The 23,164-nt window shown below is 36.6% G+C and overlaps 1 protein-coding gene across 3 annotated transcripts; it reads right to left on the bottom strand.

Annotated features, from left to right (window-relative positions):
* Nucleotides 1–754: 754 nt before the first annotated feature.
* slc38a5b (solute carrier family 38 member 5b) lies at nt 755–21,554 on the bottom strand. Of its 3 annotated transcripts, none has more exons than XM_060881109.1 (16): nt 21,365–21,554; nt 13,200–13,349; nt 12,784–12,853; nt 12,540–12,655; nt 11,821–11,894; nt 11,625–11,717; nt 8,404–8,485; nt 7,605–7,687; nt 5,764–5,822; nt 5,377–5,493; nt 5,058–5,137; nt 4,726–4,826; nt 4,085–4,209; nt 3,134–3,278; nt 2,912–3,015; nt 755–2,745 (listed from the first exon to the last, which is right to left on the bottom strand). In XM_060881109.1, exons 2-16 carry the CDS (start codon nt 13,256–13,258, stop codon nt 2,641–2,643), a joined length of 1,413 nt encoding a protein of 470 aa, XP_060737092.1. In that variant the 5' UTR covers nt 13,259–13,349; nt 21,365–21,554; the 3' UTR covers nt 755–2,640. The 3 variants fall into 3 exon arrangements, with proteins under 3 accessions (XP_060737092.1, XP_060737091.1, XP_060737093.1); XM_060881108.1 differs by having other exon boundaries at nt 13,200–13,347; nt 21,375–21,554; XM_060881110.1 differs by lacking the exon at nt 21,365–21,554 and adding an exon at nt 13,446–13,531 and having other exon boundaries at nt 13,200–13,347.
* Between the last annotated feature and the right edge of the window lie 1,610 nt (nt 21,555–23,164).

The following is a 23,164-nucleotide window of genomic DNA, read 5'->3' as shown; positions in this document are numbered from 1 at the left end:
TATATATATATATGTGTGTGTGTGTGTTTACTTATGTACACACTTACATATACCATATATTTTATTTTACACAGCATTGGCTTTACTATTGGGCTTTACTACGGCTTTCCTTGCATTCAATGCAGCCTAAATTCTTTGTGGAATCCATTCTTCTCTGTGGGATCCACTAAACTCAGATTATAGTACATTTTGATGGATGAGGTGAACATTACACAAAGTTGTTGGCCCATATCTACCTGATTTTATGCACTGCAATGCTGCCACACGACCAGCAAGTAGGTGTGCAGGTGTTCCTAATAAAGTGCTTTATATATATATATATATATATATATGTGTGTCTGTGTACCTGTATATTGGTTTTTTGTTTGCTTTTCTTTCTCCTCTAGTAGAGTTGTGTTTCAAGAACTCTGTCCAAGATGTGTTTTGATAGCGATTAACACTTCGTTCTGCTGTTTGTATGCCACTTTAATTGCACACAGGTGAATTCCATTTAAATGATAAGAGATTTTAAGAAAGTATTACACCAGAACTAATTTTGGTGGTTCACAGCAACGAGGGCAGTACATGTGCAATCAGCTTGTATTGTTTTCTTTGTAAATAATTCATTAAATATTAAAGAAATGTATTGATTTTCTCCCAGTTCAGTATAATAAGCTATTTTGTACAGATCTATTATAATCTCATTTGAGTTCAGTTCAGTGAATCCTTATGTAAACAATATTTTTTTAAGCTCCCAAATCAAACAAAAACCTCATTATACAGAATTCATCTTTATTGAAAACTGTAAGAATGACCAAGTCTACAGCCAAATCAGTAAACAAAACAGAAAAAAAAGAACAGTTGATGAAGTAACTTCATCAGCGGCAAAGTATCTTTGGCATCAATGGATATCCTGTTATCAATCTGTGTAACTTCATCAAACATTAGCACCATCTTATTCAAGGTTGCAGAGAAGATGCAGAACTGTTTAAACAACACAAAGAACAACACCACTATACGTGAAGAGCAGCATTGCATTTGGGGAAAAACAGTAAACAAGTTTGAGTTACTTGAGTGTAAGCTAGATTACTAACAGTGCAGATAAGCTGCATACATGTAAAATTGTCAAGTTCATAGGATGTAATTTGTCAAACTGACTCACTTTACTGAGCGAACAATGCTGAATACATTAAATCAGCAGATTTGTCTCATTGAAATGTGTATATGTGGATATATTTGGGACATGGATATTAGTTTACATTTGAAAGCAAATTTCACAGTGACCTCTACACTAAGAGGAATTTAACCCTTAATTCCACCAGATACTGCATTGTCATATTGGCTTAAATGCAAGGATAGAAATTAAAAAAAAATCTTTAAAAAATATATATATATTTTGTCCATTTCCTTCTTATTATTTCCCTTTGGAAATTTGTGATTTTATCTGTGGCCCAGAAAAAACAAAACATCAACCTAAAATTAAAGGCCACAGTAGAAGTGCTGATAAATCCATGATGGAAGATAACACAAAGTAAGTTCTGAATGGTCAAGCTTCACTCATTCATTGAGAAAAAAATACAGATGGGGTCTTTGCTCATATTCTACTGAGTGAATGATTTCCTTTAAAGTTAATAGTTCAGCATTGAATTAAATTACAGAGATTTGCTACCTTTGCTATTCAGAAAAAGTGTAATGCTGCATTTTTTTGTACTGTTTAATATACTTTCTAATTTGTCCATTCTGCTATAAATCCACAGTGAAAGCAATAACTTGAGGCATAATAAGGTATTTTAAAAAGTTCGGAAACAAGGTTTATACACCGGGAATTCACATTAAGCATTTTTGGTATTTTTTATGGTAATGCCAGTTGTACTTGGCACTTTAAATACTGTAAAGAAATTATTCATAAAATTATTCATAAAAATAGCCATTATGCAATACATTTGCTGTTAACAGAACTGTCTTTAGAAATCACTGATTGTGGCTTTAATGCAGTTCATATGTGGTTTATTTTTCATGTTATTACCAATTTCACCAATTATGTTTAAGGTTTGCGACCAGGATGTGACTGAGAAATTTGGATAAGAATGAGAACCGAAGTGCAGCAGTCCAACAGGGTGAAATAATGTACTATATGTGCATGGCTTAAATCTATTTGCTCTAAAACCAAGATTGAGTAGAATCGACAAAACTACATTGATTTTGGATTGTAGTAAAAATAGACTTTTCCTGTTTAACCCGAAAGAAGAAAATACACCAAAAAAAAATCTATTTTTTGGGATTATCTTACAGATGTTGCAAAAGAACTTTTGGAATTTTGCATCTTTAAGCTGTTGCAATCAGAAACCTAATTGGGATTTATTTCTGTGGACTGTCAAAGCAAATGACTGCTTAGGCGTGATGAAGAGCATGATGTCATCATGTTCGACCAAGATCCTCCACCACAAAAACACTCCTCTATTTAATTTGAAATATGGTGGGAAGCAGGTCCTACACTCACTCAGTGAGGGAAGGGACCAGAGGTGAGATGGGCCCAGCCTATCAGTGATTTGTTTATTTTGCTCTTCTCTCTGGTTCCAAAACTGGATTTGAGGGAAAAGGACCGCAAGATGATGTTCTGCTGAGCAGGCATACTGGACCCCTTGTGTTTGTGGTTGGGAATTAGTGTCCCCCACCGCTGCGGCTCTCTCCATTAATCCAGTCCAGGGCTATGAATGTTAAACTCATCGACATAAAGATGAAACCCAGGGCTGTGAAGCAAATAGCCTGAGGAAAAAAGTGAGATACATATATATATATATATATATATATATATATATATATATATATATATATATATATATATATATATATATATATATGGACAGTTCTCATATACTTGTCTTTGAAATCTATACATAAATGTCTGTTCTTCGTTTATCATTCAACTCACTTGAATTTTTGTTCTTGAAAGCAATGGCTCCTGATCTACTGGAACAATGCGGATATAGAAAAGACCGGGGAGGATGAAGATCAAGCTTGGTGCAGAAGTGGCACCTGAAGACACAACAGTGCACAGAATATTACACCTAGGCAGTGTATTGATTTAGTTCTATTCAAACAAGAATTTCCTGACAGAGCCGTTGTATATATTCAAGAGGAAATTTGTACATACCAATGATACCGAAGATGTCTCGGATGTTGGGTACAAAGATGACAAGCAAATTGACAGCAATGAGGAGGCACACAGCAATGGAGATGTGACGAGCCCAGTGAAAAGGTTTCTCTGGGAAAATCAGCTGCAGTAGAGCACGCCGAATCTAAACAAAAAGCACACTGATATTTAAATGACTGCTTTTAATATAGTAAAGTCTTCAGCAGAGAGGACATTTTTCTAGGTAACAAGAAAAATGCTACAGTTTTGCCATATTACCTTTAAACAGAGAGAGAGAGAGAGAGAGAGAGAGAGAGAGAGAGAGAGAGAGAGAGAGAGAGAGAGAGAGAGAGAGAGAGAGAGAGAGAGAGAGAGAGATGTGGTAGCTCAGTGGTTAAGGTGTTTGATTACTGATCATTGGTTCGAATCCTAGGTCCACCAAGTTGCCACTGCAGGGCCCCTGAGCAAGGCCCTTAACCCTCAATTGCTCAGGTGTATAAAGTGAAGTAAAAATGTAAGTCACTCTAGATAAGAGTGTCTGCTAAATGCTTTAAATGTAAATGTAAGAAGAAGGTTAGACCAAAGAAACAAAAAAGGATGTTGTACATAAATAATGACAGAAGCCTATTTCCACAAGTGTTTGTCCACAACATAAAATAAACAAGTATGATATATCGTTCATTAATTATTTTTAAAAAATGCAATGAAAAATCACACTGGGATAAAAATAACACTTTGGGTCGTGCTGAATTTGGACAGTAATTAACTTTGTGGTGGTACCATGCATTAACAGATCAGCAGTTTATTCAGTCAACAGTCAAGAATGTAAGAATGTGATGAAGCTTAGAAGCAAACAGAGCGCTTTCATTGCACAGTGATCTTAAACCTGTCCTAACTGTCTGCAGAATGTTGTTGATACATTATTGCAAGAAAAGTGATTGGCAAGATTTTATAGAAATTGAGTGTTATTACCGGGAAAAGCACCACAGGCACAGTCAGTGTAACAGCCACCAGTACAGCCAGTCTGACACACAGGATCAGTGTGTCCAGTGGGTCCACTTTACTGTAGGTGTGTAGCAGCTCTGGCTCTGTATTTCCTGTTCATGTCAAACAGAAAAAAAAGACTATAACAAACCTATAAGTGTAAAACAAGTAAATCATTTTCAGACATTTTAGACAACAACATAATGAAAATAAGTGTGACAGCCTGGGAAATCTCTTAACATGGCAAAATACACACAAAAAGTTCTTATTCTGAAATATTTTCCCTCCTGTATATATCAAGTATATATAAGTAGTTACAGAGTCTGAAAATGGAGAAAATGTGTATTTAACAATATTATTTCTCTTTTAATAAATTGACCAAATCATGAAATTGACTCTGCAAGGAAATTATTCTAACACAGCAAGGTTTCATCACAATATTTTAAAGTTCTTACAGTGAAATATATTTATGTGTTCTTAAAAGTTGAGATGTCCACATATGCAACAGGCAAAAAATATATATTTTGGCTAAAACACATTTTCCCTTGCCACCACATGCATAAAAATGTCTTGATGTTTTATAGATAATGGCGTGCATAATTAAATGGATATGGAATTAGAAGGCTCACCATAAAAAGTGAGGTATCCAAAGACTGCGGTCAGCAGGTACATTACAAACATGCTTAGTATGGATACATTGGCGATGTTCTGCATGCGGCGCTTAGTGGGGCTGTTAAAGAAACCAAGAAAATCTATAAATTATTAAATAACTTGTGTTATCTATCATAGAAAACATCTGGCAAACAATTTACATACAAAAATAAAATGTGATTATGTGTCATAATATTCCTGCAATTGTTGATTTATCATCAACTAATTTCTATTTGCTCCTATGATTCACTTGGTAAATATATGAAATTCTTCAGATTTGCTCATTTGCAGTGTGTGCTCCTAAACATACTTGCGCAATTCAGTGTAGATAGGCAGCACTTCAGGGTGGCACACAAATGCAAAAGCCAAAATAGGAACTGTATAGGCTGTCTGCAAGACATATGGAGAAAAATCAGGTAATGAGAGTAGGATGTAAAGTAGGATGACTGCTTCTACACAGTCACCTGTCATGTCATTACAGTCAGGCAAGCAGTGACACTTTAACGTGGCCTGGATGACTGAAAGCTTTATCGTACTGAATTACCTTTTCCTAAAATATGATAGATAGCTTCTGTTATGATCATATCTAACTCTGACTGATGAAGAGGAGGCAGCTCTGTTTCACTGACCTGCTGGTTGACAGTGAAGTACTTGGCCTCACATTCTCCTTCCATTGTGATGTTGATTGTTGTGTGATTGGTGAAATCCTCCAGAGGACAGGGGATGTTGAACTTCTTAAAGATGACCTAGATCAGAATGACACAAATAAAGAAAAAAAAGGAAGAAAAAGAGAAAGCGGAAAAAGGACTATGAGTAACAACAGATACTGAGTAACAGTGAAAGTAAAGTAACGTGAAGTCTCTCCATGCAGAACATTCTGAATTCCTGTAGTACTTAAATTAATGCTAACAACTTAAAAATTCTACACAGTGCTACTGCTGAAATGCACAGCAGTATACAGGTAGAATTTAATCCTGTGAAAGAAGCATGACGTTTCTGTTCCATTTGATACTCACTGAGATGAGGAAGAAAACCATGCATGTGAGTGAGAAACCACTGGTGTAGCCCAGGTACCCTAAAGACACACATGCCACAACTTCACATTAACTGTATAAAACTTCACTATGTGTGCTTATAGATATCTAACTCATTGCTGAAGTGATATTCTTCATGTAGGCCCATGCTTTGATATTGACCTGTTGTTTTTCTCTGATATTTTCTTTCTGTGCTCTATTTTGAGTATGTTTCCTAGCATTATTATGAACTCTAGAACTATGTACCCAAAAGATACCAGACCATGCAGCTTTACTGTTTTACTGTTTCACACATAGTGTGTGTGTGTGTGTGCGTGTGTGTGTGTACAAAATATGTGTTCAATATAATATATTTATTAAAAGACAGTGTGATGAGTAAGGACATCTAAAATGATTACAATATATGCAAAGTTGTAATAATTTTTCATTTATAGAAAAAATATTACATATAGTCAAATAGTTATATTTGTTCACATTTAGGTCTGTAGTAATATAGATGAATTTACTTTTCTCTTCCATATGAGGAGATATATATGCTACATATATACCATCATATGAGTATGTGAATTCCATCAGTGCAAAACTGAACTGAACTGCTTATGTAGTTATATTTCAGGAGTCCCAATATTCTTTCATGTGAAATCCACAGGCAAGTAATGCATTTTACTAAAAACCCAGAGCAATGAAAGACAACAAAATGTTAGCCATTTAAATTTGACAGCATTTAAATAACAAAATAAAGCAGAAAATTACATTAGTAGTAAAATGTTACAATTTTTTTTTTATATTATTTACAATGCAAACAATATCAATTTGATCTATGATATTTTATGCTTACATATATGTTTGCATTTACATTTCTATTATTTATTCAGAGTGACACAGATGACAGGGACTACGAGAAACATCAGTCTAAAAACCCTGTTGGGGAGGTTAGTCTAGTATTCAAAATATAAGATAAGATCTTTTTTTATTAACAAAGTGCTAATTTAGGTGCTTGGGAAAGAGTTAAGCCTTTAGTTTTTGTTCTTCGAGCAGATATGGAAAGTTCCAATTCCAATACCGTTTTTGTTTTTTTTTGGCTGGGAGAACATTAATGTATGTGTTTCTTGTAACCTCAGAGATGGTGATTCCAGTCAAGCAGTGCTTGAAGCTTTCACAGGTATTTTAGTACTTTAACTAGGTCAAAAAAGATGGGTTCTGGTCTACTTTGATGGCAAACATCAGTGTTTTGAATCTAAAGCAACAGGAAGCCATTGGATTGAGAGTAGAACAGGGTGGGGTGGGAGAACTTATAGGGAGGTTGAACACAAGTCATGTATCTGCATTCTGGATTAGTTGCAGGAGGTTCAGATGGAGAAGAAGACCTGCCAGAAGTGAGTGGCAGGTGTTTACTCTTAAACTGACAAGGAAATGAACAAGTGGCCTCTGTGGACAAAAAATGCCAAATCTTTCTGAATTTGTAACAGAGAAACCTGCATGAGCAAGCATGTTATGTGATGTGAAGTAAGAAGGGCAGTTAGTTCTCCAGAACTACCCCAAGGGTGTGTACAGTGACATATGGTTAGCTCTGAGAGTTGACCAAGCAGAAGGACTGATGTACTTAATTCTTAAATTTTGAGCTAGGCTTGTTACATTGCTTTATATTAAATAAATATCTTGATATAAAAAGGTTTAGAGAGCATATGATCTATTTATCTCTGTTTGTGTGTGTGTTAGGTAAGTGGGTGGGTTGAGGTTTATACATACATATATATATATATATATATATATATATATATATATATATATATATATATATATATATATATATATATACTTACCAAGCTGTCTCATCGTAGCCAGAGGAAGAATAATACAGATAGACACAATGATGATCAAATAGTTGCCATTCAGGTACCACTGTCTAGATAAAAATAAAATTAGTTATTTAGACCCAGCATTTCACAAAGTATCGAATGTTTATACTACAGCATGTTGAACCATAAAATATTCTAAAATGAAATAATTTCAGAATCCCCTTAAACTCTCGGGAGTTGCTGTAGTTCTCGTGCACATAACTACATACCTATACTATTAGCTTCACTTGACCACGTATAACTCAATAATAAGATGGGATTTAAGGTTAATAAGTTTAATAAACAAACACTTCAAGACATGCCCAGTTGTTCATGCTAATGTAACTAAATAGCAAGTGGCTAAATAGCAAAAGCACTAGTAAATTATTAAAGCTTTCCTTTTATTTAGCCTACATTCATTTGAATGACCCATTAGAGTTAAAAACAAAAACTTATACCATAAAAATGTTGGTTTATTTCATTTTACATTTTTTATTTCTTTTCAAGGTAAAACAGGGTGAAAGTTTAACTGCCAACCCATCTTGTCTTCGGGGCTACTAGAATAGTTTTAGTCTTTAAAATTATATTTCTATTTATTTTAAACAGAGTGAAATGAATGTCAGAGCATGAAACGGTACCAATGAAGTAGTCACAACAACATTACATACAATATAATTCTGTCAATATATATCAAGAATGTAGTCACCAGCATAATGTCAGCTACATTATTTAGTTTTGCAAATATTTGTAATAGCCATAATAAGGCTTTTTTTTTGCATCTTACCCGCTGCTATGCTGAAGACCCAAAAAGGCTTGAATGACCAAAGGTAACTCATATTTCACAATGAAGAGATAGCTAGACATTGCTGAAATAAAGACAAATAGAAAGACATTACAAAATGTAATCCATCTACTTATAAAAGTACATAGATTTGTTCATTATTTATATTATACAGTGTCTGGATCAGTGCGATTTCTATAGTGCTATTGTCCTCAAAATGGGATTTCTGTAGCATAGCCAGTTGTCCAGATTTTTGCAGTTTTCTTACCATTATCTAAGTTATTATAATTATAATTGAGTTCTCATAATTGTTAGGCTGTTTAAATGCTCAATTGAATTGAATGGGTTTATTAAAAACATAATAAAACTCAAAAATATGTAGGCCAGTAAACGATACATCTAATGGCTGTTTTAACAAAAATGTATTCTGTGAGTGTAAAGCTCAGTATAATATATAAAGTTATAGTGCTCTTATACAGTGCTACAGATTACCTCATTACCTTATCTACACTGTCAATGACATTTTACTTTGAAGGGGGAAAGTTCTGGCACTCCTTTGCCAGGACAGGAGCCAGGAGCAGGAACAGGTGGGGATGTTATGCAACATGACCCCACACACTGGCACTCCAGATGAGAGGTGGTGTGTGTCTTTTCAGCACATCTCAAGTATCACACATACTGGAGGCCACACTTTTGATATAATAAGTTTTTGCTCCAGTATATTGTGCCTGCTATAGCATAATAGAAAAAAGTAATAATAACAAGATCTAGCAAAGTAGATTTCTAGCAAAGTAGCTGTCATATTGATGTTGATATCGTGTGGTTGAAAAATATTTTCTTGTTTTATATTTGAGCTTTTTTTTTAATGAACTAGGCAGCAAGCATTTAATGATTTAATCCACTGATTTCAGAGAGCTGGTTCTTCGAAGAGTGTCAGTGACCATAAACCACCATTGCTTTAAAAAGGGAACTCAATGCTGTATCAGGGATGACGCTATGGGAGCACTACATTGAGGAAGTTGTGTCGATGTTTATTGTGAGCTATCTCTCCCCTTTATCAGGTTACCTATCAGGACACATCAGGCCTTATAGGGAAGGCTTACATGGCCGGATGTCAAGCCGGTGCAGCACTGCAGACAAAGGTGGTTTTGCAGGCATAACAGGCTGACCTGCTTTATAAATTTTGGACGTGCCTGCTCTGAATTGTACCTTGAAACGTACAAGACTGAGATCATTGTGTCAAAGATCAAGTACGAGGCCTATCTTCACATAGGTATTTTGCCAGACCACAGGAGACTCACAAGGTTTGCATTAGCATACCAGTGCCAGGTTCTCCCTTTTGGATTAGTCTTATCGTTCACTCTAACAAAGTGCATGGAGGCTGCTCTGGCATTATTGCACCCTAGGGCATCCATGTACTCAATTATCCAGACGATTGGCTCGTCTTGGCTCAGCTGAGTGTGGTGGCAGACAGGCATTGAGATGCTGTACTTGCCCACATGAGGTCCCTAGGCTTCAGGCTCAACCCAGAGAAGTGTGTGCTTTTTTCCTCTCAGAGAGCTACCTTCTTGGGGATAGTTTGCAATTCAGCCACAATGTTGGCATGTCTGTCTCCCGCTTGAAGGGAATCTGGCTAGGTTAATGCCTATCTGCCATCCAGGCACAGGTGTTAGGCACATTTCAGTAGCAGACAAAGCTATTCCTTTGGGTCTGCTACACATGAGACCAACTCTGGCTGAGGGAGGAGGGGTTTTTCACCCCCACAGCCACCCCAACAATGGCATTTGGGAAGGTTAAAGCCATGGTGCAAATGTAGGTGAGACTCAATCTGTATGCTTTCCCTGACAGCTCTGCACACAGGGTTCCTATCTAGTGTATGTCATGACCTAGTCTCCTTGTTACTATTGGCTCTTCATTTGCCCACCTGAGTCTGGCTTGCAGACCTAATTTCCCCTATGGATAGTGCTCCTTGGTAGATTCCCATCAGGAGAAACTCAGGCACAAGGGGAAATCCTCCACCCCTGCCCAGAGTTTTGGAACCTCTTTGTCTGGCCCCTTGAGGGTGACCAGCTCCTATGCCCCTTTTCCACCAAAAAGAACCGGGTGCTGGTTCAGAGCTAGTGCTGGTGCTGGTTCAAAGTTGGTTCCACTGGCGAACCTTCTAAGAACCGGTTTGCCTTTCCACCGGCTAAAGAGCCATCACAGAGCCGAGTCTGACGTCACTGTATACGTGTCACGTGTCCCAGCAACTTTAGCGCAGCAGCGGCAAATACAAACACATCAACAATGGCGGATGTTGCTTTACTGTTAATGCTCATGGCTTTGTGAACCTAAATTAGCATCCAAACGCGGCGAATCCAACGTGTACGTGCAGCTCCATGTAATCTGTATAAACGGAAGTTGTAATCGAGAAAGTACATAACGTTATTTTATCATTAACACAGTAAAAAGGTAGCCTTAGCATGTAGCTACTTACTATCGTGTGCTGATAATGTATCATATCGCGGTAAAGTAAAAGTGTATTAAACATTAGTATACTTAAGGTACATTATCAAATGCGCTAACAGTAGCCCCGCCCACAGCCCCTGACACAAGCGGTTCTTAAGTCTAGACCAGCGGCGTTTTGGTGCTACTTAAGAACCACTTTTCCTGGTTCAGAGCCGGTGCTTTGGCTGTCGAAAATGAAAGAACTGGTTCTAAATTAGGCTCTGGCTCCGAACCAGCACTCGAACTGCCTCGGTGGAAAAGGGGCACTAGATACCAACCGTGGTTGTGGAGACTATGTTGAACGTTTGCCTCTGGTGTAATCAGCATTGTCAGGATCTATTTCTATGAACTTTTAGTACAGTGCTAGAGCCTATCACCTTCTAGATTGAGGTATCCATGGCATCCATATGTGAGTCATATCAGGTTCTATAACCTGGACCTCGACCCTATTATGGGGTCCTGGGTCTTACAGGGCTAGTGGTGCTCTGCTCCCAGCTTGTTTGTGCCATTTCATGACCTCAGGACAGACATCTCACAGCGCGGGATGGCTTTAGTATTGTGTTTTGTGTAGTATTGTGTTTCCCCGAAAGGGAACTACACTGGATTACGTATAGTTCCCTGAGAATATGTAACATATGTAACCTGGTTTAGATTTGCAGTCAGCCAAAATAAAAAATGCTCTAAATTACAGAGCATCTGAATTTACCACAACTCTTGTTCTATTGTAGGTATCTAACCTCCAATGTTGTGCATTGTTATGACAACAGCTGCCAGTATTTTTCCCAGGTGACCAAATGCTCTCTTGCCAAGTTGCTCATACGCACGAATACCTGCACATAAATAGAAATAATCAGCTAACTCTGTGCAAATGGTTGAATCATTTATTTGAGTACAGTTTTTATTATTACAGTTATTACTACTGCCTTGTCTTACCCACAACTCCAGCACTCTTCAGGAGGAGATGGATAGAATAAGATGAAAGAATAGCAATGCTTATCAACAGGAACCTGTAAAAACATTATTTTACAAAATTATTTATTAAAGTAATTTGACAATTAATACAAATTAATGTACAAATTAGTGTTTGTATTTGGATTTTCTCTCAGTAGTTGCACATAACCGTGTGTGTTGCACATAACCGTGTGTGTGTATGTGTGTGTGTATGTGTGTGAGAGAGAGAGAGAGAGAGAGAGAGAGAGAGAGAGATAGACAGAGAGAGATGTCTGCACTTTTTCCAACAGCCAGACTTATAGACCTTGCCAACTGTGTAGCTATATTTAATGCTGCAATTTGATTTGGGAACCTTGTGATTCTTCATTATGGATGCTCACCAGTTTAGCATGCAAACCTACTATTTTGCAATGACCTGTTTATTTAACAGTAAATACCTAAAATACCTAAAATGCCTAAAATGAACCGCTTTGAACCCATTACATCCTGGCGTATAGTATGCAGGAATGAGGGAAATATACAATTTGCGTGCATGAAAATAGTAATATTTGGTTTAACTACATATAGTTGTGTACTGTGTGTGTCTGAGTCTAACTTCAGCAAGCCATGTGAAATTCAAAGTAATGTGACAGTATTTTGCAGCATGTTGTAATACTGTGCTGAAGCAAGAGTACAATGGTGATGCAGTGTGAAATACTCACAGGAACATTATTATGCCAGTGTTGGACATGGCATACGACAGTCCCAAGATTCCACTGCCCATGATAGCATTGCTGAGGTTAAACACAGACATTCCAAATGAGGTCTTCCCTTCAAACTGCCAGAGACACAAAGGTAATATGCTCAGAATGTCAGAAAGATGCAGGGAAGTGCAGCATACAGACAACAGGAAGGGTGGTGACTAGATGTAGGTTACATTCTTAAAATGTATAAATGCGTACTTACATCTGTAAACTGAGTGTCTTTTTTCCCAGGGTTCTTATGTGGTAAAAAATGTTCTTGCTCTGGCGAGAAACTGCATATTTCAAGAAATGAAAGAGAAAAAAAAATATTCTTTGACTGATCATGATGCTGAAATACAGAGGTTTAGCTGTTTTTCTACTAAATACATCAGAATGATGCACTGATAATGCATTTACAATGATGCATTGAAGTTCATTTATTCATGAAATAATTGGATAATAATAATAATAACTGGGCTGCAGATTTTTTTATATATATTTTAGAAATATAACTTATAATTAACTAAATATAACTAACTAAATACTCCAGAAAATTCTGCAGGCTTTTATAGAGGAAAATAACAACTGGTCATTCATTTTTCTAGGTGTTAGCAGTTCACAGGCAAAGAGGACACATACCCATCTTCCAGAGACTGAAATTCCTGGTGGTGTCCATTTGATAGTTTCTGAAGCTCCATTTTTGTATATCTTTTTGTGTATTATTGTAGAAAAGAAAGAAAGTTTGTTGAAATAAAGCTGGAATGAAATAAATTCCTTTAGTGTTGATCTGAAAGACAATCCAACAATACAGAAAGCATTTAGTATTTTTTCTTTCTTTCTTTTACCAAGTCATATTTAACCTGAACAAAAATGCATTAAAAGTACCATTTGGAAAACTTTACATAGCTGATAATGACATTTTTTTCCTTTTAATTGTATTGTGTCTCTACCAAGTTAAGAGCAAAAAACTGAACAATTCTCAAACTGCACTTGAAGGAAAAATATGAGCTCCATGTGGCTTTTTTCCCACTCTCCAAAATTTGATTGGTTCATCAGAGCTCATGTTTCAGGAGAAGCCCTAAGCATGGGCTGCAGCCTATTTTTACATTTCTAAGAATTTCCATACACTGCTGAGTTTAATGTCTAATCCCATTTTTTGTTATTTTTGCTAAGATATATAAATCATTACCAGACAGTCCAACAGCTGCATGTGAGTAGATTTATTTTTAGTAAAGGTGATAAAAACACACAAAGCTTAATATCGTAACATATGTACTCTGCCTCTGTGGTGGTCAGATGTTGTGAAAGGTTGTGGGAAAATTCAACACAGCCAGCACATTGCTGTTTAATATGAAATTCAGACTCAAGCTACATTTTTTCCCCGTACTTGAATTGGCTACGTGGCTCAGAAGCCAAAACTTTGGAGGACATCCAGACAAGCCTGCCAGCTGCAACGCCCACACACTTTTCTGATCTCTGCCTTGTAGACTGATGTCTAGTACATTTGATTTACTTTAGTGACTTTCTATCCACTCATGCTTGTCTTTCTCTATGCACACACACACACACACACACACACACACGTGCATGTATGAATATACAAATGGATGACAAATTAATGTAAAAATAACATAAAGTGTGTAAGTATGGTGCTGGGTGACTACAACACACCATCAGCTGAGCTCAGATTAACATGACTAGCCATAGATTCTACAAGTCAAATAACAAGGTAAATAGCACTTAGTCTTACATTTAGCATGTAACATAAAATGGGCAAATATTCCCATAGCTTTTCAACTGGATTGAGATCTGATAACTTTAAAGGCTGTCACATATGCTGAACATAATTTTTACACTAATTAAACCACAAACTGAGTCCTTGTGTCCTGTGGAAGGGAAAATCTTATCCTGGCAGATCTCCCTAGCCAACTATGTGAAACCTTTAGCAAGCTTCCATATGTGTGTGTGTGTGTGCTTTTTTGGTGCCATTACTCTGATTTTTATTTTTGGATAACATCATTAGGGGCTGTTATATAGTAGGTTCCTGACTTTTATTTGACCTTTTTCCATTCTCAGCAAGTAACCCTGTGCTGGACTACACTAGGATTGGCACTTGACATGGTTCTACCTGGCTTACCACTGAAAACATAGATCATGCAAAAAATATACCTAGACAAATGATTTCATTTACTCCAAACACATTGTTTTTTGTTTTGTTTGTTTTTTGTTTTTTTTTTGTTAAAAGCCTTACACTTAAAAACAGTCAACTTTTACTAAAGCAAAGCTCAATATTTTTTGCATATTTTGTTTATGATTCTTGACAGGAACACCAGAAACTGTATGACTAACCTGTAGACATAAAACAATGAGACAAGCGTGTGACATTTGTTAGGGTTCAACACCCAATTTTTACCCCCAGCTGGAAACAATTGGTGTTGTTATTGTATGAAGTGACCTTACTCTTTAACCTTGTTTGTCAAGGAGAAGCCCCCTCCCTCAAAAGGTATATCCTACTGTCCATTTCATTTAATTTCATTTCAGTAACAACTGGGGTGCAGATAAAAAAATATTATACAAAGTTAATCTTAAGAGCCATGTATCTGGGACAGACCAACATACGTGACAACATAAGTAAGAAATCTAAGCATGAATTTGATAGGCCCTTAATGCACCTCATGCCTTCATCTACCCATCAAGACTGAAAAGAACTTGTTCTTCAATGGACAGTATGAACAGATTTTACACAGATTGCAGAGTCACATGCAACTCCAACCTTACAGACTCACTGATATTGCACATTGTCCATAACGAACACAATCTGCAAATCTACTCAAAATCTACACAAAAAATGTTTTTGCTTCAGACACCATGACTGCATCAGACTATTTCAGGATATCACCACCTAGTGACATATGATACAGTAAGCTCTTGGAAGAGTAAGGAAATTACTCCACTATATCAAGCAATATATCCTGTTACCTCATCACACATTAAGGCATAAAATCAGTACAGATGCACTCACTGCCCTGAAATATCAGGACCTCTACAAGGTATTAAATAAGCATTAATAACACCTCACCTACCTACAGTAGGAAGAACTATTATGAATAAAGCAAAAATAATGCAGATGTGTGTAATTGTGTGCAATTTCAATGCAATATATATAATATGTAATATGTGTTGTGTAAAAATTTGAATGAAGTAGTGGGTGTTGTGTAGAGCTGTGTTGTGTAAGTCCTAAGCTCTAGTTCTGCAGGTTTCTCAGGGGAAGAGGAGTTCCAACATAAGATTATGAAAATTTATTAGTCATCAAATAGTTGAGCAGGAGCAACAGAGTTCACCACATTACACTGTGGACTATATATAATTCATCACAGAATGCATCACTAACTTCAATAACATAAAATAGCTTTTTAGCACAATCATATGCTATCCTGTCTCATTAGTGGCCTCTCCATTTTCCAAATATTCATTAATAATTTGTTAGGTAAATTAATAATATTTTGTTGCCAGATATACAGTATGCTATGGTCAAGAACTGTGAATTCCTCAAACCTGCTATAGAATACGTGGGGTATATACTTTCAGCAGAAGTTAAGTCAAGTGAGCTTTTATAGTAAGTCATGCTGTGTTAATCAAAGCAAATATTATACACTGGAGCTCTGTTAACAAGCATAGGACACACAGGACCCTCAAAGGTTTCAGGGCTTTGCTTGTACAGATGGTTTACTTGTGAACAGTCTGATTCCAAAAGCAGTCTTTGAGGCCACTTCCAAGCAACTTCAAATGACTTTTCTTTTCAAACTTATACTTCAACAACATGAGTAGATGTCCTGGAACAGGAATGCGCTCCAGGTATATTCTCCCAGGTATATTCTCCCAGAATGTCTCCTTTTTCCAGTTATCTCAGATCTCCAACTTAAATTAAACTATTAGAATGTCCTCTAACTCTTTCTCCAGAGGACAAAATAGATCAAGATCCTCTTTTTCAATTCAAGTTCAAAGTTCAATTTAAGCCTTACTGTCCCAAATTTTAAGATGTACATCAATACATTTAAATTTCCAGCATTTAGCATACACCCTTATCCAGAGTGATGTAAATTAGCTCAATTTTTATAAAACTGAGCAATTGAGAGTTAAGGACCTTGCTCAGGGGCCCAACAGTGGCAGCTTGGTGGACCTGGGATCGAACTTACAACCTTCCGATTGGTAACCCCACACCTTAACCACCGCACCCACAGCACACTGTACTTTCTTGTGCTCCTTTTCATTTTTACTCTTAAAAAGGTAAAATGGTATCTCTATCAAGATAGGCAAACATTTCAGCCTATGGATTAGATTAGATTAGATTCAACTTTATTGTCATTACACGTGTACAAGTACAAGGCAACGAAATGCAGTTCTGGCATCTGACCAGAAGTGCAATAAGCATTAAATGCAAGATGTACAGTACAGTATGGCAAGCTCTTTGGGCATAATTCTTCAATTCTTCACCTGTTTCACATCTATAGACCTGAAACTGAAAATTCCAAAGCCAAATATCTATTATATATAAATTACCACCTGCCTGCAATCCACAGGTATCAGTAGATGCGGGATATCTTGCTGTACCAGGTGTGTAATGCAATATGTTCCAGTCCTTGTTGTTGTCCTTTGCCTTTAGCCTTCATTTTGTTGTTGTGAATACTCAAGTGGAATACTAACTTGGCTAATAAAGTCCAGTGCACGTTTTAGCCTTGAAATAGACCAATATGTTAATAGGATGTTTTGAAGCTAGTGGCAGCCATATATGCACATGCCACACATTTACAATATGTTCATTTTAGCACATTTTTCGCAATTCATTACACAGAAACAAGTTAATATTAGATTAATTTGACCTACTTAACTGTTACAGGCATGTAATTGAGCGTTAGGTTTAGAGACGATAGCAACAGATGCTTGATGCAAATAATATATATAGACTTTAAAATAAAATACAAACTTAAAATAACAAAGCAGAAATGCACAACAAAAAACAACTAGATTTGTAAAGTTCGTCATGACAAACTTTGATGTTGGCTTTGACGATGCAAGTATTTGCAAAGGCCAGTGCTTTTTGGAGGCGAGTGGACATAAGGGTCAGTGTTACATTTGAAGGCAAGTGGACAGAAAGCTAGGGTGCCAAAACATTTGGAGGTAATTGGAGACAAGCATGTGATGTCATCTGAATACTCTTGAGGAAGTTCCCCACATTGGGCTGAGTGTTTTGATATGTGTCATGTCCATGTTGTGCTAATTATTGATTTTCACGTGACATCACGTGACATCACCTGACATGATCAGAATACACGTGAGGAAGTTTCCCTCATTGTGCTGAGTGTTTTGATATATCACATGCCTATGTTGTGCAAAATTTTTATTTTCACGTGACATCACGTAACGTCATCAGAATACGCATGAGGAAGTTTCCCTCATTGTTCTGAGTGTTTTGATATGTCACATGTCCATGTTGTAAAAAGTTTTTTGATTTTGGGGGCGGGGCTGCGGCACAACCGAAAGGCCAGTCGGTACACCAATTTAAAACTTTGTTCAGAGTATCTCCCTAAAGGAGCTGGCCAAGTTTGGTGTAGATAGTTTGAAAGCTTGCCGAGTAAACCTCCAAAGTTTATAATGGGAGTCTATGGGAAAAAAGTCCAATTTGAGACCCGGTACCAGAAGTACCGGTATTTGGATCACTTAGAAAAGTAATAGCAACAAACTTCAGACCAGGGTCTATAACATATCCGAATTTGGTGCATGTGGCTCGAAAGCCCTAGGAGGAGTTACTCTTGATACATTTTTGTCTAAGCTTAAATAGGAAAACAGAATGTTGGCTTCTACAAACCAACTAAGCAGCCATTTGGCCCCCTGACCTGGCCCCCTGGTGTGTCTTAGAAAAAGGCTGTCTCAAAACATGGATCATTTTGAGTTAAAGCGCAATCTCAAAAGAGCTGTGGAAAAACTCAAAATAATATGAACTGTATTACTGTCAAGTTACCTACACACTGTACTGTGGACTTTGCCAAAATATGGAATATATATTAGTTCTGCAAGTTGGATTGTGCTTACAGAACAAAGAACCATTGAAACTCAAACCGCATTTCAACCTAAAACACTCAAAATCTCATGGAAAATCTGTCATTCATCTCAACATATGCCAACCAAAAAATGTCTCTTCCGTTCATCAAGAGGAGGAGCAAAGGGAAAGGAGGAGTGAAGGGAAAGGAAAGAAACTTTTCTGATGCAAGACTACCCTTGTTTTCTCACCCCTCCTCCCAGTGCCTCATTTCAAGCGCAAAAAAAGAGCCTTTTTCAGACCCATGAACACTTGAGGCAACTTACCTTTTTGTTTTCACAGCCTGCAAGTCACTAGACATCAAAAAACCTCACAGCCCCAAAAATCGGTCAGCGATGAACAGTCATAAATGTTTACTGAAATCGATGTGTTATATGCTTAACCCATTTAACACAATTAAAATGTTTACGGGTTTGGGAAGATACTAAACTTGATGGGAGAGAAGGGGGTGGGGTAACACATTTAGCCCTGTTATTGCATCCAATGATAAGAAATAATTACATAATCACCACAAAGTCTTCCTCTCAACAGTGGATACTTCATGTGCTCACTGCTGAAACGCCAGGTTTATGTTCAACTGTTGACTTAAGCCGACATTATTTTAGTCAGCCGTTTAAGCCGTAAGGGGAGGTGCTTACTCTGTGTATGATACAATCCACACTCCACACTTGCTGCTCAAGTTAAACAACTCTGAGCTCTCCACCCATAACATTCCATTGGCTTTTTTCTATTTCCTCATCTCACTAGTTTCTACAAAATTCTCAGGCTCCTCTTGTCATGCAAACAATAATGTAAAATATTAATGATTGCATGACAAGAGGAGCCTGAGAATTTTGTAGAAACTAGTGAGATGAGGAAATAGAAAAAAGCCAATGGAATGTTATGGGTTCCATTAATAGTATTTTATTCTACACCATTTTTTTACATGTCACGGTCAGAACATATTGGGCATGACTGTACTTGAATTTCTGTGCCCAAGCAATACTGCAATTTTCCTCTTGAGTGACTCACAAGGCCTCAGACATATACATGCTTCAGATAACCCATGAACATCCCCTCTGCAATTAGTACTTGGACAAGTTTCCATGAAACCGAAATGAACGGCTTGTAGCATACTTGGGGGAAAAGAAAAAACAAAGCAAGCCCTTTTCATTTTGTTTTTTCACGTGACTGAACAGCAGGAGCTGTGCTAACAGCAATCAAGACACTAATGTTGCTTACATGATGACTTGTCTATCAGCACCTCATATTCCTTTTCCATCCCTTGAACTTCCTCAGACACAACAGAGGAGGTTGGATATGACCAGGACATCCGCTCTATGGAACTGAGGAAGCCACTTCAAATGTAAATCAATTGTGCAGCCAAACTTTATTGTGAGCATTATACGCTCAGTGCCAAAAAAAAATTTAGCCACATTCCATGCACTTTCCACATGATAGTGATTTCCCCTGATAATGAAATTGTGCTGGGACAACTTTAAGATGTAGGTTGTGGTCTATACAGTTATCTCAATACGTAATGCTAAATAACTTGCAAAGTGTTTAGCACAATCTACACAATCTCCAAACACAATTGAAGTATGTTTTGGTTTTCTAAAACAACAGAAGACCCTATTTATGCTCTTTTTCACAAGGGCTCTACAAACGTGGATGCTACTAACTTGTGACAGTACAGTGTTTTTGCTTGCGGCTTGTGGTTACACCCTGAACAATTTTAATTATGATACACTGTTTTATTTTTTCACATTGTCACATACTAAAGAGGACTAAAGAGCGGCACCGAAAGGCTTACGACAAACCAAAGCCTTTTTTCATAGTGATATATAAACTTGTTCACAAGAAGTTATTTACTTTATCCATATACACAAAGCAAATGAATTACTGGGTAACAAAATCTATTGGATTTTAGACCAACATTTTTCAACTGTGTTTTTTCTATGGTTTTTTTTTTAGGGTCACATTTTACTAGTAGTACTACTACGTGTATTCGCTATTCCTCGAGTTATTCCTCAAATAATTTGTAAAAAGGTTCCAAAGGAGCAGTTAATATCTACGAGGTAACAACAACAGGAAGGAAATTATTGAAAAGAAACAAATATCTATATAATTAAACTATATAAAGCTATAGAGAACTGTCTGAAGATACAAAAATGTCCTTTACTGTATAATAGATCTCTTATGATTTCTCCTCCCTTGCCTGCAAAAGAAGTAGTAGTCAAGGCAGCATTAATACAAACGGGTCAGAAAGTAGATCCTTAATTATTTTTTACAAATTTTTCTAACTTGGAAGCGTGTTCGAGTAAGTAGGACTGTGTTTAAATGAGATACAAAGTACAAATGCATTTTTCTTTAGAAATACAACTCAGTTAATCTTGCCCTCCAGTGTTTTTAGTACTTGACACTAAATATCAGTGTCCTGTGTGAATTATTAAAAAAAAAGTCCATCACTTTCTCAAGTATTCCCCTTCTCTTTTTAATAAACAGAAAACGTGTTGCGGCTGTTGTTTTAATTTCTACTACTACAACCAGATCAGGTAGATAGAAAGACAGTTACGAGATAAACAGTAAGCAGTGTGCTGACAGATGATAACACTTTAAAGGGTGTATATGTGCACGTAAATTTCAAGGTCTTCTTTTCAAGAACAGCAGTTTGTTTTATGGCCCATACACCCTAGCAAATTAGTTTGTAAAAACAAAGCCTCTCACCTTTTTTTTACCTTTTGAAGTTGCAGTTGACGTTTTCTCAAATGTAGTGAAGAAGTGTAATCTGCATTGTTTTCTTGAACTTTAAATTTGTAATCACCACTCTAATTGAGAAGAAACCAAAAGAAGAGCCAAAAGAAAAGAGGACACTACAGATCAAGTAAAGGGAGCAAGTGAGCAGTGGGAGAAAGCACATGTGTGGAGGAGGAAAAGGGCTGAAAGGCAGGGCTGTTCACGTCCACAGTTTCAAATTTCACGTGATGTCACACATAGTATTGAAGTCACTTTACTAGAGCAAGTTTAAACAGGACAGGGTGCTTTTTCCCTTCATTATGTGTATGCTTACCATGTTAAAAACTAGTTGCATTTCAATAAAGATAATGTAAAAGAATAATATATAACTACATTATTAACTTAGAAAGAGATTGTGCTCAGTTTTTACATTATTTTAATTATTATTATTATTATTATTATTATTATTATTATTATTATTATAACCTTTATTTTACCAGGAAAGAAGCACATTGAGATTAAAAATCTCTTTTACAAGAGCGTCCTGGCCAAGACTAACAGATCCAAGTACGTTTGAGTTTAACAAATAACATCCAACAATACATACACACACACACAAACAAATCCATCAAATTTCAATATCAATAAAAAAAAAAACTAATTAAAACACCTACAGCCCGAAGTTTCATTCTCCAAATCATGTAAAAGTTTTTTCAAAATGTCCAACAGAACCAGTGTCCTCAGATTTAATGCACTTTGCAAACAATTCCAGGCAGAGGGAGCAGCAAATTTAAATGCCTTTTTTCCACATTCAGTACGTACCACTGGAACAGAAAGTAAAAATAATTCTTGTGACCTGAGACTATAGCTACAAGCATACTTTTTACAGATGTATGTACAAAGATATGATGGAAGTAAACCCAGGATAGATTTATATATAAGAACATGCCAGTGTTTTTGTCTTCGGATGGACAGCGCAGAGCAGCCAACCCGAGCATACAACACACAGTGATGAGTGAGGGTTTTAAGATTTGTTATAAACCTCAATGCACCATGATAAACAGTATCAATAGCATGTAAACATTGTGAAGATGCATGCATATATATAAAACATCACCGTAATCCAGTACAGACATAAAAGTCGCTTCAACAAGCCTCTTTTTTGCCTCAAAGGAAAGACAGGATTTGATTCTAAAATAAAAACCCAATTTCACTTTCAATCTTTTCACCAGTTGCTCGACATGAGGGCCAAAGGAGAGAGCGTCATCAATTAAAATCCCCAGATACCTATACTGAGACACAAACTCAATTTCTGAACCTTGAGACATAGTAATAGGCAGAAGGTTATTCTTTGAGATTGGTTTGGATTTAGAAAACAACATGAATTTTGTTTTATCAACATTTAAAACTAATTTTAATTCAAACAAATTACGCTGAACAATATCAAATGCAAACTGTAACTGCGAAAGAGCCTGATTGGGTGTGGATGCAGACCTATAAATAACTTTATCATCTGCATAATAATGAAACTTTACATTATGGACATTATGATCAATATTATTTATATATAGTAAATAGAAGTGGTCCAAGGACTGACCCCTGTGGGACACCTTTAGTAACATTGAGTGAACCAGATATAAAACCTTCTGCCTGTACACATTGCGTTCTGTTTGAAAGATAGTTATTAAACCAACCAATTGTATGTTTAGATAATCCAATATCCATAAGTCTTTGTCTCAGTATAGTATGATCCACAGTATCAAATGCTTTTGATAGATCAATGAATAAAGCA

Source organism: Tachysurus vachellii, chromosome 11 (genome assembly GCF_030014155.1).
Source record: "Tachysurus vachellii isolate PV-2020 chromosome 11, HZAU_Pvac_v1, whole genome shotgun sequence".
Taxonomy (NCBI): Eukaryota; Metazoa; Chordata; class Actinopteri; order Siluriformes; family Bagridae; genus Tachysurus; species Tachysurus vachellii.
Note: the sequence above shows the minus strand (reverse complement) of the source record. Positions and strands in the feature narration are given on the sequence as shown.